General features: G+C 43.0%; 1 protein-coding gene across 1 annotated transcript; it reads left to right on the top strand.

The window, feature by feature from the left end:
* Positions 1 to 15228, top strand: PKD2L1 (polycystin 2 like 1, transient receptor potential cation channel). The gene is made up of 15 exons (XM_053983926.1): positions 1 to 295; positions 4098 to 4211; positions 5587 to 5714; positions 6850 to 7106; positions 7857 to 8081; positions 8463 to 8691; positions 9047 to 9217; positions 9933 to 10114; positions 10539 to 10659; positions 11241 to 11339; positions 12073 to 12194; positions 12512 to 12629; positions 12849 to 12985; positions 13745 to 13892; positions 14908 to 15228. The coding sequence occupies exons 1-15, from the start codon at positions 1 to 3 to the stop codon at positions 15094 to 15096; spliced, it is 2535 nt and encodes an 844-aa protein (XP_053839901.1). The 3' UTR covers positions 15097 to 15228.

The following is a 15228-nucleotide window of genomic DNA, read 5'->3' as shown; positions in this document are numbered from 1 at the left end:
ATGAATTTGTCTCACCTAAGCAACAGAACTGAGAACCACTTTAAAGTATCAGAGGTGCATGAACTGGAGACAGTGGGGAAGAAAGCTTGGGACAATCCTGTTTACAATGGCTCTCCCTCTCCCTCCTTGAAAATTCAAACCATCTACAACCCCAAGTCTGTCCTGGAGAATCCCTATGAGAATTTTGAAGAGGTTGGGGATCCACTGCCCTACCAGGAAGAACAGAGCAAAGCTGTGAATCGGAAGACAAGTCCTTTCCTCAAGTGCTGCTTCTACATCTTCAGAGGCATCCGAGGTAAATCTCTGATATCTCATTAGAAGGGACTTATTAGCCCTCAGAGCAATGGTGAGGGGAGGAAGAGAAGGGATGCAGATGGTAGACACTATGAGGTTTCTATGTAGCCCAGGGATCTGTTCAACATGCAGTAGCATTACTCCAGAGATCATCTTTGGCTGACCTGAAAGGAGCATCCATGCTCTGTGTGCCTTGCTATAGCTTCATGGTCTGTCCTGTTACCTTTGCTACAAGGTAAGAGACTTAGTGCTGTGCTCAAGGTCATGCAGTGAATCTGTTGGCAGAGCTTAGGTGCTCTGAATCTCCAGGAGTCATCACTGTGATGGTGAGACTATTCTGTCTTTGTGTGCATTTTCTAGATAGAATGGTACTGGCCCCTGTGCTACAGTAACATAAGAACTGATAGACCTATCTACCAGAAAAAAATCTAGCACTGTCAGAACTGAAATGTAGGGGATTACAGCAATGTATCAAATAATGCTTTGCTTGAAGATAGCTGAAAGAGGTGCTGTTTTCCAGTTTAAAATACAAAGGGGAATGAAATATTATGTAGGCTTATTCAGAGGCAAACAAAACCCTGGGGGAAAGATAAGTCTCCTGTCAGAATACAGTCCTGGGTAAGGGCATTATTTGAACAGTTTCTTATAGAAGGCCTATAATCCCAATATTTTAAAAATGGGAAAGATAAAGCAAAGAAAAAAATTCTTGACAATGTGTCTTTTTTTCCTCACTTGGAAGGCAAGAACCTTTCTCAGAGCCATGCCCTCTAACAGTACAAGTGAGTGAATAACAGTATAGCTTGGTCCTGAGCTGCACAGCCCCTCTATGAGCAATACTTTTGTCATTGCCACTACAGTCTAACACTACTAATTCACATAGAATTCCAAGCAGAGGCTTTAGAGATTTCTCCTGGCCAAGGAACAGTGCTGAGTGGGTTTGGTAGCTAATTACATATTACTCTTAGGCAGTGTATTATTTACCTGGTTTATTCTGAAATGCTTTTTCTAGGCATTGTTTGAGGCTTAAAATGGAAGGACATATCCATATTTTAACATCAAATTTCCATTTATGAGCTGCCAGAGTTGAATTTGGAGCATGCAAATGATGATAACTGTCAGGATACTGCATCATTTTCTTCTTCTGACTGTTGCAGCAGTGTGTCCTGACACTAAGGGTGGTAAATAGGTCTGTAGGAAATACCAAAGCTGGGAATCCAAAGGCCTCTTTGAGCCTCACAGAAGTGGGGACATTTTCCTTGAAGAATTTACTTCCTTCCTTTGCATCTTTACTAGGTGCTCATCATTTTTCATTGCCTCTCCATTGTTGGGTTTCCCCCTTCCCTTTCCATTTAATCATCTTGGTGTCTCCCGTGGAAAATAGAAGTAGTACATATAAGTCAGACAATGAGAGTTTGAGAGGTTGGGTTATTTGCTTAAAAACCATTTCCTGGGATTACATGTCCATAGCTAGTGGCAATAGTTGGATTATTAAGCTTTTTTCTTGTCCTCATCAGTTACTGTGCTAGGTTAGTAGTGAGTAGCTGCTGCTCCTGGTGCCACTGCTCACGACCGTTCCTCTCTGAGCAGTGTCCAAGCAACTCTGTGTCCTGCCTGCCTCCTGCCACCTCTGCTGTTTCATGGGCACACTTTGCTGGGTATCTGGGTGTATGGTGGTTGATGAGGAATACCCAGCTTCCCATTGCCTTTGGAAAAGGATCTCCAGCTGTACCTGAGACTGTGAGCTAGTCACTCACCTGGGTCACAAGTCTGGTTTAAAAGCACACTCAGAAGATAATGCAGGTGTTGTCAGTAATTCTCATCAGTCACTTGTTATTATCAGGAAGGTGAGACTTATAAATGAATTGCATTCATAGCCTATTTTCTAGATTCTGTTCTTTTTTCTTTGCTCAGCCATGTAAGTGAGTGCTGGATGGTGATTCAAGGTGCCATAAGGAAGATTGGATAACTTCTAGCCTTGAGTCCTTCTACTCCAAGTGTCATGTCCAAAATAGCTGCATCCCCAAGGGGGTAGGTGGTGCCATAAGAGACACAGATGGGGACATGCTTCATGTATGAGGTGATAGATTTCCCTGGCATGTTTCCTAAAGACATAGCTGAAAATAAACCTCAGCTGATACAGTGTTACAACTACTGCATGCCCTCTGAAAGGACTGGAGCAGCCTCATGGTCCTCCAGGTATCATTTTGGGCAAGTCTCTGAACCAAGTTCTCAAGGATATTTGAGTCTCCTTGCATTTAGGTGTTCCTGAGTACACTTCTGTTCTCAAAGTAAAGAAGGTCTCTGCATTTGCTCCAAACATATGGATAGTAGGGGTTCCCTGCTCATGGAAAAAAACCCAAACAAACCTCTTAAAAGACTGTGGTGTAGTCATATCTAAGGATGAAGGCAGTAATGTAAAAGTGACCTGAAGACACGGGAAAATTATTTCCCCATGTTTTTCTCCAGTGTGAAGATTCCTATAGATCACGTGACCACTTTCTCCTCTACAGGAGTTAATCCAGATCATCTCCAGGCTGTCATTTCTGTTGCTGGTCTGGATTGTCCAGAACAGGCTACTGGTTTGTCTGCCCAGATGTGGTGGCAGATGCTGCGACAGTCACTATGGTAGTTAATAGTGCAAAAAACTCTCAAATCTCTTGAGATGCCAAAGAGCTACCAAAATGACAGGATAAATGCACACAGACCACTAGAACACTTTTTCTTGCTCCAGACAAAAAAAGAAGTTTTTCATCTGCCAGAGATGACTTCAGATGTGGGGCTTTTGATCAGCTTTGATCCTGGTCTGCAGGAAGATGGTTGTTGCATCCTACTGGGGATAGGAATCAGGGCTGAGCTCTCTAGGAGCTGCAGAAAGCAGCAAGACTATGGCAATTATTGACAAGGCTTTCATCACTAGGCTTTCAATTGAAAGTTCTTGTGCCTTTCAACTTCAGGAGCATTCCAGAAATCACAGCAGAAAGCCATTACAAAAAGAACAAACAAATACGCTAATGGTATTAGGTGGTTCATCAAACACAAAATATCAACGCTCCTTTTAAAAGAAGTATTTCTCTCTTATTGATTGACAACCCTGGTGACATTTAATGAGTTGTGTGAAGAAATAGGATCTTTAGCTGGTGCAATTGGTGTATTGGATTCGGCTAAGCTCCATTGTTAGATGTCCTGAAGATCATTTGGCTCTAAATGTAATGCTGAAAATACTGAGTTGGGTTACTTGATTGAGTTTTACGACCAACAAGAAAACGGCAAGAGTTTCTAGGTAAGCAAGAGACAAATATTTGGGGCCTAATGGTTCCGTATACACTAAAAGTAGTAATAGTTGTAAAGCTAACACCAGATGCAGTTCTGCAATGGAAGACCTCTCAGAAGGTCAGCTGTTGGCACATGGCTGACTGAGATGAAATATTATGGTTTCAAGAGCATTTGGGACAAAGACTGAACTTCTGCAGTGATTAAGCTGAAAAACAGTCAGGAAAAGATCAGGCTATAATGAACAGAAAACAGAAAAAATATAAAACTAAATGGTGATTTAGCAAGATAAAAAGCCAATATATTTCAGTGTTGGTTAGCTACAAATCTTTTATTCATGCTGGAATGGTTCTTCTTAGGGGTATTTAGCAAATTTTTATAGGTCAAGTTTTGAAATGAAAAGTGGCTTGGCCTTGAAAAGACACAAAACTTCAACTCCCAACAGTGCTTTTTTGCAACAGGACTACAGCTCCTTACGTGGCCCTTGAGAATGGCCACGAAAAGCTCTACAGTCCCTTCTTTATACCCAACAGGTCTGTGGGGCACTACGCTGACTGAGAACACAGCTGAAAACAGGGAGCTTTACGTGAAGACCACCCTGCGAGAGCTGCTGGTCTATGTTATGTTCTTGGTGGACATCTGTCTCTGTAAGTAGCTGTCATATCACATAGGCACCATTTCTGTGTGCAGTGTGAGGAGAATAATGTGAGATTTTATTTCTAGTCTTCCTTGCTCCGCTGTAAATGTTACATTATGTAACATAATGTTACATAATGCACATAACGTAAATTTATTGTATGGGCGCTCACAGCAGCGAGAAGTTGTCATTAACCTACAGAACTGATGCTGCACAGAGAAGTAAAATTACTGGCCAATGCTAACTGATGTTGGTTAGACTTCAGCAGTATTTTCTGATTGGCATTATCAGTTCTAGCCATTGACTCCACAGTCCTAGGAGAATCTGCCCAAGGTCTTTACTCAATTTCACAGCAAATGCTCAACACCCAGAGAGCAGCTCCAGAAACTTCCTGGTAGCAAACACACAGTTCAGGGAGATTTTCCCCTTTGAGACTGGATGGGTGGCTGAGGTGATAAAGCAGATGGCAGCTCACTCTGTTGTTCTTGAGTGAATGTAATGTGTCCCTGTACTGAATGCTAATGCTGATATGGACTTTGTGTCAGTAGGACAATGGCTGTTTGGTTTTGCAAAGGTTCATTCGTTATCACAAGTGAGCACCTGTGCCATGGGACAGTGAAGAGGGTTATATTTCATGGACCTTACGGCAGGAGAGATGGACAGACAATACCACCCTAAGTTACTATCATGCTGGCCCAGGGAGACAGTGCTTCAGTCACCCTTCCTAAGGAACCAAGGCACACACACAGACATACGCGTTGTCGCACACAGACGTACATGTTGTCACACACTGACTCATCCAGAAGATGTGGGGGGTTGTGTCTTGAATGTTAGGTGCTTTATTTTCCTGGTGTTCTTTCAAGAGTAGGACATGTTCTTAGCGATCACCATGATGGATGTTTTTCTGAAGGAAGGAGCACTGGAGAGTTGAAACAACATGTTTGTGGAAGTTAGAGCCTGCTCCTCTTGGGGTTTCTTGGTAGATGAAAACTTAGCTGGAGCTTTTCACTTGGGAAAATAGGGTAGTCTTCATGACTTCACATCAGAAATTCAAAATATAGGTCATGGACTTCGTTCTGAGAAATAAAATTTCCCTCAGAAATTCTGTCTGGGAAAAAACTGGTTATCCAGAATGTTCAGTTGTATCCTCCAATGGTCTTCTCTTACTACTTACAGTCAGTCAGTCTGACCATTTAAACTCTCCAACACAGAGCAGATAAGTTTGTAAATCCCTAAGAAAGCAGAAAGCCCTAAGATTTATTCTCCTGTGCCTTGTTCACCTTACCTGTGAAAATATAAGGTACATAGAAAGTGAATATATAAATACAGTTATATCAGGCTCCAATATTCAAGTATAAGAAAGGACCCTCCTCTTGTTCTCTCAGTGACATATGGAATGACAAGTTCCAATGCCTATTACTACACCAAAGTGATGTCTGAGCTCTTCCTGCAGACCTCTACAGATGGCCGTATCTCCTTCCAGTCCATTGGCAGTATGGCTGACTTCTGGGTGGTAAGTACAAATCTGGCCTGCCATGGGGAACCCTGAAACTCAGCTAGACTGGGATATTCAGTTCCCTCTGAAGCACTGTCTAGGGATTTCAGTGAGACATTTTGCTGCCACAAGGTTTTGCCAGCTACTAGCAATAGTCACAATAACATTTGCATGCAAAATATTAACTGATTTAAAGTATAGTTTATCCCTGAGCACTGTGTCCAGAATACTGGCTAGGCTAACTTCTGTATGTGCCCAGAACAATCCATTTCCCAGTAAAACAGGCAGGACGTAACAAAATAATTTTGGTGATGCAAGCATCAGGTCATTGCACAGGTAGAAAGCACTGGCCTAGAGAAGCCAAGGAATTTACTTCAGGCTTTCTTGTGACACAAGTGGCTTTGAATCCTAGAGTTCAATGTCTTCAAGCTGGTGTCTTAGTAATAGCCTAGGTCCGTTTTCATGGCATCTTGAGAACATCAAAATTAACCTGCCTGTAATTCATATCTGCGCTTGTCTAATCTATAGATTCTTTAGGAAGAAGCTAGATTAAAATTTGCAGTGACTTTTATCAAAGAGAATAAAGGCGACAAACATCTGGGGTCTAACACATTTCTGTCAAAGAATGGGTGAAAGAATAACAAGAGCCTCAGTGAAGGCCATTGAGTTATTGCAACCACTTATCTCTGACAGCCAGAAGTTATTTGTCAATTAGAGTTGCCTTTTTCTGTCATATTAAAACACTCCAGCAAACAATGGCACTATTGTTTCCCCACCAGGGTTTCCAGGACACTGGCACACGCACTTTCCATCATTCGCAACTTCTGCCAAGGCAATTCCTTGAGACTTGTGCTGACTGAAGTAGAAGAGACAATGAGACTTGTAGGGCTTTTGTCTCTTCATTAGGCACAGAAGGTGCCACACATTACAGGCCTGTGAAAAAGCAACGATGACCCTGCTGCCCAGCATCACTCCTCTACCACCAGCCCTGGTCCTTCCTCTCCTTAACATACATGCAACACAAACTTCTACTACTTTCCATCTTGGGGACTGGAGAGGGATGGGTCAGGTCTCACTACCTCAATCCCAGACTAAGAAAATTCCTCTGATGTGTGAGCTACAAAGGAATTGTTCTCCTCTGCCTCCTCTGCAGTATGCACAAGGTCCCCTGCTGGATAACCTTTACTGGACAAAGTGGTACAACAACGAGTCCCTGGCAGCACACAGCACCCAGTCATACATCTACTACGAGAACCTGCTGCTGGGTGTCCCACGCATGAGACAACTGAAGGTGAAGAACAACTCCTGTGTAGTCCACGATGACTTCAAGGAGGAAATCTCAGGCTGCTATGATGTATACTCTGAAGACAAGGAGGAAAGGGTCTCCTTTGGGCTCATCAATGGAACGGCGTAAGTACATCTAATCCAAATTAGTCTCTTCTAGTTCAAATAAGAACTGTGAGCTGCAGGATGCTGGGGGTGAGTTTCTCACTTAAGGCTGGAACTCCCCTTGCAGTCAGAGGCAGAAAGTCCTTTTTGTCTATCAATAAGGTCTAGTGTCTCTTTGTGGGGAAACACAACAGAATGAGTTTTCATGTTGGGAAAATCCAGTGGGGATATAGGAAGAAATTGTTGCCTATTTTTAAGAGAGTGAGGATAAAAAAAGACCTTCAGGGCCAGATCCATCAAATGGCAAGCTGGTGTTTAGCTGACAAGCTACTAATTGCTTTCCTCTGGGATTTCAAGAGCGAGAGAAAAGGGAGTGCATCCCTTTCACCTTGATAACCTGTTTCTCTATAATAATATGAGGTAGCTGCAGTTTAATATCTCCGCTCACTGCATGAGTGCAAGAGCATTCTAAGCAGATGGTTGTGTGTGATGTGGTAGAAGGTAAGAGAGTAGATCCTGAGAATAACCCCCATGAAAAGAAGACTGAGATAGCCAACAAGCCTCAGCATTTTCCCTCCATAATATTGCAAATCACGTTGTGTCACTGGTGGGAAGCACTAAATCAGGAAACCAACCATAATGGTTACCAGTATTATATAGGATCTTCAATTGAAAACTGCTCTGCCCCTCGAAGATATAATTTTTCCAGGGCACAAGGCCATATTCAAGCCTGGCCAGCTGAAGCCTTTCTTTGTGCCTTGTCTGTTGCAGGTGGAGATACCATTCTGAGGAGGAGCTGGGTGGTTCATCTCACTGGGGAAGACTAACCAGTTACAGTGGGGGAGGATACTACATAGACCTCAAGACGACCAGAGAAGAGAGTGCTGAAGCCCTGCAGGTCTTGAAGGAGAAACTGTGGCTGGATCGGGGAACACGAGTTGTCTTTATTGATTTCTCTGTGTATAATGCAAATATCAATCTGTTCTGTGTTCTCAGGTAAGCAGAGTCCTGACAAAAATTCTTCAGCCTCTTGCATCTTCCTCAATGCCTCAATTTAGTTCTTAAAATGCAAATATTTTATTATGGTCCACCAGTGGGATGGTGACCACCCCCCTACTACTACTGAGTGATGTCAGTAGAAACTGTATGGTTTAGTGAGAAGTCTTGGTCTTCCAGAAATAAGCAGTCATGCTTCTTGTGACCTTTCACCCTTTCCTATCACAGGCAGTGAAGCAGCAGAGATACGGCTGCATAAACACATACACAATGCTTCCACTCATGGTCTGGTGGATAGCTCATGCTCAAGTTTTATGCCTCTCAAAATTATCTCTGGGCTTCTGTCCTCTAGTTTGAAATTGTTTCCTTGTCCCCTTCAAGGTTAGTGGTTGAGTTTCCAGCCACTGGTGGTGCTGTTCCCTCTTGGCAAATCCGGACAGTGAAGCTTATACGCTATGTCAGTGCATGGGACTTCTTCATTGTCGCCTGTGAAATTGTATTCTGTGTCTTCATCTTCTACTATGTGGTGGAAGAGGCTTTGGAGCTCCGTATCCACAAGTTTCAGTACTTCACCAGCATCTGGAACATTCTGGATGTGGTTGTCATTCTGGTGAGGATCCTTGCTTACTTTTTTGGGGGAGGAATAGCAGAGATGTGTAAGAGCCAAAAATAAATGAAGGAATGTAGAAATTAGTCTAGATAAGAAAAGAATGGCACGTGTCTTGCTCTAACACTTAAATGAACAGCTCTTGTGTCTGGAAGAACTGCTAGGAGAAAATTCTTTCTTAGAGATGCCCAAGAGACTGTGAAGTCTCTATCATTCAGCACATCAAGACCATACTTTCATAGCCCACCACTAGACCGCAGCTCTGAAGTGGGACTGCAATGAGTTCTGTGACATTTTAATTTCCATGGGAAGCATAGGAACAGTGATCACTGCAGACTATTCCTCTTCCTCTTTGCAGCTCTCCATTGTTGCCATTGGGTTTCACATCTTTCGCACCACAGAGGTGAACAGGCTGCTGGGAGAGTTGCTGGAACACCCCAACACCTATGCAGACTTTGAATTCCTGGCATTCTGGCAGACACAGTACAACAATATGAATGCAGTCAACTTATTTTTTGCCTGGATCAAGGTACTGTAGGGGATCTGGGAGGTGCCAGGTGTCTATTCAGGCCTCCACTTCTGGATAGCTTAAGGATTGTCTCTTCCATCCCTCTGCGTAAATGAGTGTAACAGCTATAGAACAGAGAATTTTCCTCAAAGTCACATGCTCTGTTTTGCAGTAAATCTGGGCAACTTTTCCCCCTGCATTCTGAGGTCAGTTATTTAGAGGTAACAGTCAGGGATATGAGCTCAGACACTGTGGTGTAAAAGTGGTTTTAGAAAATGCTGAGTACGATGTAACTTTGTCCATCCTATACTATTTTGATATTCTTGAGGATAATCTTGCAAACCATGTGGATTTTTTTTTCATGATGGTCACTCAAGAGCTGGAAATTACTCATCTGTTGACACGGACTTTGCATTTCAACTAAAGCATCTTGGTGTGCTGGAAAGGCACCAAGGGGCTCCTCATCAGCCTTAAGAGACTGGTCCTTCTAGCAGTTCCTGTTTATATTTTCCTTTGACAAAGGGAACAAAGTCATATGTTTATGAACCCAGTGAAGGATGGTGCCACACCTGGGATAAATGTCCTGAAGACTAAGCCACCATTCCCTAACCACCTTTCTCTTCAGTACTTTGGTCCTGTAGTGAACCTCTTGTCTTAGTAATCATGTGCATACATGAGAGAGACTAGCCTAGCTGATGGTTTGGCCTAACTTTGTCCCCATTCTTTCATCCTGCAGATATTCAAGTACATTAGCTTTAACAAAACAATGACCCAGCTCTCCTCCACGCTGGCACGTTGTGCCAAGGACATCCTGGGCTTTGCCATTATGTTCTTCATTGTCTTCTTTGCCTATGCCCAGCTGGGTTACCTCCTTTTTGGGACACAAGTGGAAAACTTCAGTACCTTTGTTAAATGCATGTAAGTGTGTAAGTTAGTACCACGTTTCCATAATTTATCAAAATAATTTTAACTGCTTTCCACTCTTTCCCCCCAGTTGCAAATCTCAATGACAATCAGACACCTGTTGTATCTCATTGTAATAAAGCCACAATGGTTAATAAGTTGCTCACAGCCTTCTGGTTGTGACATCTTCATGGACAAAAGAACACAATAAAAAACCTGAATTTGTGTGGAAACCATGTTCTATTTTCCTCTTGCTCTAACCAGATCAGCTTGCTTCACCCCTGAAATACCAAAGATGCATTTAACTTGCCAATCTGGAGTGACCTAGACCCTGCTCTGGTTTGTGCCTGTGCCCATCTGGGCTGCAGGAATGTTCAGGTTCACCTCAGGACTGTTTGTGTGTGCCTTTGTGTGACCCTGTGCTCTTTCTTTCCCCCAGTTTCACCCAGTTTCGGATCATTCTCGGTGATTTTGACTACAATTCCATTGACAATGCCAACAGGGTCCTTGGGCCTATTTACTTTGTCACCTATGTGTTCTTTGTTTTCTTTGTGCTTCTGGTAAGCAACAACATCCTCCTTGTCCCTGTATTGAAAGTAGTGTTTGAGAGACCCCTCCTGACAATCCCTGGCTTAGGTGCAAATGCTTAGAAAAGGAGTTTCTGTTACAATAGCTTTTCAGTGCAAATAGACCACAGTAGGCAAAGAGTGTGTCACTACAATTGGGGATTTGATCATTAGGGTGATTAAGGGCCAACATCTGTTAAGGTGAAGACTAAAACTGACTGGCTTCCTAGGCAATGGATGCAGAGGGATGCTCATAATAACCAGGTTAAACACCCACTGTCAGGAGTCCATATGTAACCTAAGAGTTTGCAGGAGAAGCTACCAAAGGTGGTATTTGAGGTGGGAACAAATTTACTTTCAGCCACTGCTTTAACTGCAAAAACTTTAGAAAATATGGTGTGGCTCAAGTAGGCCTTTACTTGACCCTCTTTAATTTGCCCAAGAGATGCCCCATAGAGAAACCACTCCTTGTTTAACTAAGTCTTGTACCTCTGTGCCTGTTTCTTGCTGCTTCAGGTGCTGGAGCAGGCAAGATATTTCATGAATATTCATCTCACTTCTTCCCCTTTTCCTAGAACATGTTTCTGGCCATCATCAATGACACCTACTCAGAAGTCAAGGAGGAGCTTTCGAGCCAGAAGGATGAGCTGCAGCTCTCTGACATCTTGAAGCAGGTGATGAATAGTGAAAGCTGTGCTACTCTCTAGCTAAATCATGAAGGATTTTTAAGAAGTCCCTGACCTAAGTGGAATTAACTGGAGAGAAATAGTAGTTGCCAACTCCAGATCCCCCTTCTTTGTGTGCACAAGAATTGTAATTCTTTTCTGGGATAAATTCAGGTCACAGACCCTTTGACAATGAGAAGATGAGAAAGCAGGCGTTGGGGGAATCCTGTTACTTGATGTACTGTTTCTGAGAGATTTTCCTCCCAGTATGGTCTCTAGACAAAGCTCTTTCAGTCTTTCATAAAATGTACTTTGATAATATGGCAAGTCCTGCTGTGCTAAGTTGAGCCTGTTACTGTGGCACAATTCTAGCAGGTTAAATCTGTCTTTCCCATGGGCAAATTCCAGAAAAGTTCCTGGAATGTCACAATTCTGCTGTGGGACCAATATTCTACAAGGAATAGTACTTGAGACGTTATCTTAAACAGCTGATGTGTTGGGAAATCAGATAAAGGAAGAACTGGGGTGAGAAAAGCAGAGGGTTAGCATGTTAGTGTCACTCTGAAGGTGTGATTCTAGTTTAGAGATGAGGTTCATACAGCAGTGCTTTATTTTTTGCTTGTGGAAAGCTTGAAAACTCCTGCTATTACTTAGCATATGCACAGTTGTATCACATTGCCCACTCTGCTCTACTTTTCACTGTTCTGTGTGCATGATTCTGTGTCTGTATCTTTGGTAACAGAGCTACAACCGGACACTCACGAGGCTGAAGCTGAAGAAGGAGCAGATTTCTGATGTGCAGAAAGCCCTGCAGAATGGAACAAAACAGCTAGACTTTGAAGACTTCAAGAACAGCTTGAAGGAGTAAGTGAGGCAGTTTGAGGGATGTCCACTTAGTCCTTTCTCTTAGTAATACAGGTAAATTAAATTTTCTGCTTTTCAAGACAAGGAGAGCAATTTGCTTTGATCTGGGCAATTTAAGATTTTTTTTAAAATTATTTTTTCCTTAAATGTTTAATTTCCTGTTCTAAATAGGTTTGTGTAACTATCTCTTGTCCATTTGGGATGTTTAGGTTTATCACTGGCAGGAGGAAACAGTACACTGATTTCAAAATTCCCACTCTGTTACAGCTTAACAGTATGATTTATGCTTTGAGCTTTCTCTTTCTATTCTTTTGCAGACTGGGCCATGCAGACCATGAGATCACAGCAGCTTTCTCCAGATTTGACAAAGATGGCAACCACATCCTTGATGAAGAGGAGCAACAGCAGATGAAGCGTGACCTAGAGGCAAAAAGGGTAAAAAAATGGGGCAAGGAAAAAAGGCTTCTGTCTGGTAGACATACTCCAAAGTGAATCTTTGGGTTTATGGTATAAACTAAGCAGGCAACTAAAATATAGTTCCAACTCTACCTGCATGCAGCTGAGTGTATTGTTGCCTGTGAAGCTCTGTGTCATTGACAGTAAAGCCAACCACAGAGTTGTATCCATATTTGCAGCAGTTTATTTGTTTTCCAGGTTGCTCTAAATACAGAGATTGAAAATCTAGGGAAATCCTATGGTGACAACAACCTGGATGAGAATCTGACCTACATGGAAGCAAGGAATAACCACACCAATAAGGCCACCTGGGTCTCCAAAGAAGAGTTCCAAGTGTATGTTTGTACTGTCAGTAGTTTAAACAGTCTGCAAATGGGGGGGGGGGGGGGCATTTCCTGCTGCTTCCTTCCCCTTCACTCTTTACAGTGGTGCTGAGCAGTTTCAAGACGATCTTGTCCCTTTTATCTTGCACATCTGTAAATAAGCAGGTCAGGAGAAATTGGGACTGTTCTAGTAATGTTGTTTACTTGTTCCTATAAAAGATTGAGTTAAGAAATTTTGCTTTCTGCCTCTTGAATAACCTCTGCAGCTGTCATCTAGCCACAGGCAATATGCTGTCATGTTTCAGGTCAGAAGGTGGCCCAAATAACTGGGCCAGGGAAAGTTGATACCTTTACAGAAGGTCCTGTAGCAATAAATATCCTTGATTTATAGCCTAGCTGGCCTTTATCCTTCAGGTCCAAGAATAACACTTGGCTATTTCCTCCATAGGAGGAGCACAGGATAAACACAGCAGAGTGAATCAGTATATCTTGATTCTGCTACAGAGAAACACTGAGCAAACCACACAGGGCCATATCAAAGGAGAGGCAGGTGCAATATTTAATAATGGAATTATGCTGGGATCCATCCTAAACAGAAGCACTGATTACAGGTGAAAACACAGTGTAGCAGGGAATTACGTCACCAGTAGGTGACATAATCAGTGATCTGGGAGCATTCACTTCTATTCGAGGTCTCTGGGAGATGTCTGCAGCAAATCCCTGTACTCGTCACAAGAAAAAGCTTACAAATGCTCTCCATGTCTCCCTCAGCCTTCTGCATCGTGTGCTGCAGCTGGAACAGTCCATAAACAGCATTGGCTCCAAGATTGATGCAGTGGTGAACAAGCTTGATGTGCCAGAAAGAAAAGAGCTGAGGAGGAAGGATCTGTTGGGCAAACCACTGGGTAATGTTAGCAAGGTTGGTAGCCCTCCACCATGCATTTGAACCAGCTTCAGATCAGGTGACTAGCTCTGCTGGGAGAAAGGGCCTGGTATCATCTTCGCTTTTCCAGTCTTCACTGACTTAAGATAAAAAGGCTTGGGCAGGGTGTATGATCAATCCTTTTCTGTTTAAGCAAAATGACATAAAGCCTCTTGTTTTCATGTCCCCACAGTTAACCCTAATACCTTTAAACACACCTTCTGGCTCCTTTGAGGCCAACCTCAGCCCTGTGGCAGTGGATAAAATTTGCCTGTCTTCAGTTGCTTTCTAACTGTTCATCCTCAGACATTAAAATGATCAAACTGTCCTTTCCAGCAAGAGCAACTCATGGCTGTCATGGACTGTGATCTTAACATCTTGCCTGTGGATTATTTATCACACGTGTTATGGAAGATTGGTCAACTGTGTGCTTATAGCATATCACTGCAGAATTGTGACTTTTGCCAAAGAGTGCCCATATTGAGTCAGCCAGTGTATTTTGGATTTTCAGTTTTAAAGTCAAAGGCAGCAAGGCATGTGGGAGCCATGTCACTACTCCATGGTTTTGTGGCTTCAATAATGAGAATAGCCAAACAGCACAAAGCGACCTAGTGGAGTCAGAAAGAAGTCTCCCTTTTGCAGAGTAGTCTTGTGATCCCTTCACATCTGAAAGAGTGTTTTGGGAGGTCCTACTCATGTGAACATGCCCAAAATCTTGTGCAAGTGTTTGTTTGCAGATTTGCTGTGCCACAGCATTTCTGTGAACGTGCTCATAAAGGATGAAAATGGATGAATCTCTCCTTGTTTGTCTAAAGCTTCAATGTGCATTCATCAGTGTATTGCAGCAGTGTATTGGATCTTTAATAGACAGGCAGGTTTGTTCTAATTTCTGAGAGAATGTAGGAAGATATTTTAGTATCATACACATCCTTGCCTCTCTCCTAGAGTGTTGCTAGACTTCTTGGTAGCTTACTGACATTGCAGGTCACACTTTCTTCTTGTTCATTCACAGGAGGAAGAAACCAGTCAGGAAGAGCTGCACGCCCAGAGCCTAGACCAGCTGGGGAAAGAAGAAGCAGAAAGTTGGGGGATGGAAGATATACAGAGAAACAACCTGAGTGGCAACTCTTCCCAAAATGGGGTCTACCACATCTTGCCCAAGTCAAGTGCGCTGGGGTCTCAGGTGCCCAAGAACCTCTAGCCAGTCTGATATGCACTTGTATAGCAGTGCTCAACAGCCCAGTGCTCCCAGTCTGGCTGCCATGGTGCCAAGTTACTGTCAGTTGTTCCCCCACTATTAGGATAATCCAGAGAGCTGGACAGAGACACCACT

The sequence above is a fragment of the Vidua macroura genome, chromosome 8, assembly GCF_024509145.1.
Source record: "Vidua macroura isolate BioBank_ID:100142 chromosome 8, ASM2450914v1, whole genome shotgun sequence".
Lineage (NCBI taxonomy): Eukaryota > Metazoa > Chordata > Aves > Passeriformes > Viduidae > Vidua > Vidua macroura.
This window is presented reverse-complemented; position numbering and strand designations above follow the sequence as displayed.

Excerpts from the sequence above, each read along its gene's own strand:
- PKD2L1 (XM_053983926.1), top strand. The coding sequence starts at position 1 with ATGAATTTGTCTCACCTAAGCAACAGAACTGAGAACCACTTTAAAGTA. Across the intron at positions 296-4,097 it reads CATCTTCAGAGGCATCCGAG|GTCTGTGGGGCACTACGCTG; the intron begins GTAAATCTCTGA and ends TATACCCAACAG. Across the intron at positions 12,195-12,511 it reads TTCAAGAACAGCTTGAAGGA|ACTGGGCCATGCAGACCATG; the intron begins GTAAGTGAGGCA and ends ATTCTTTTGCAG.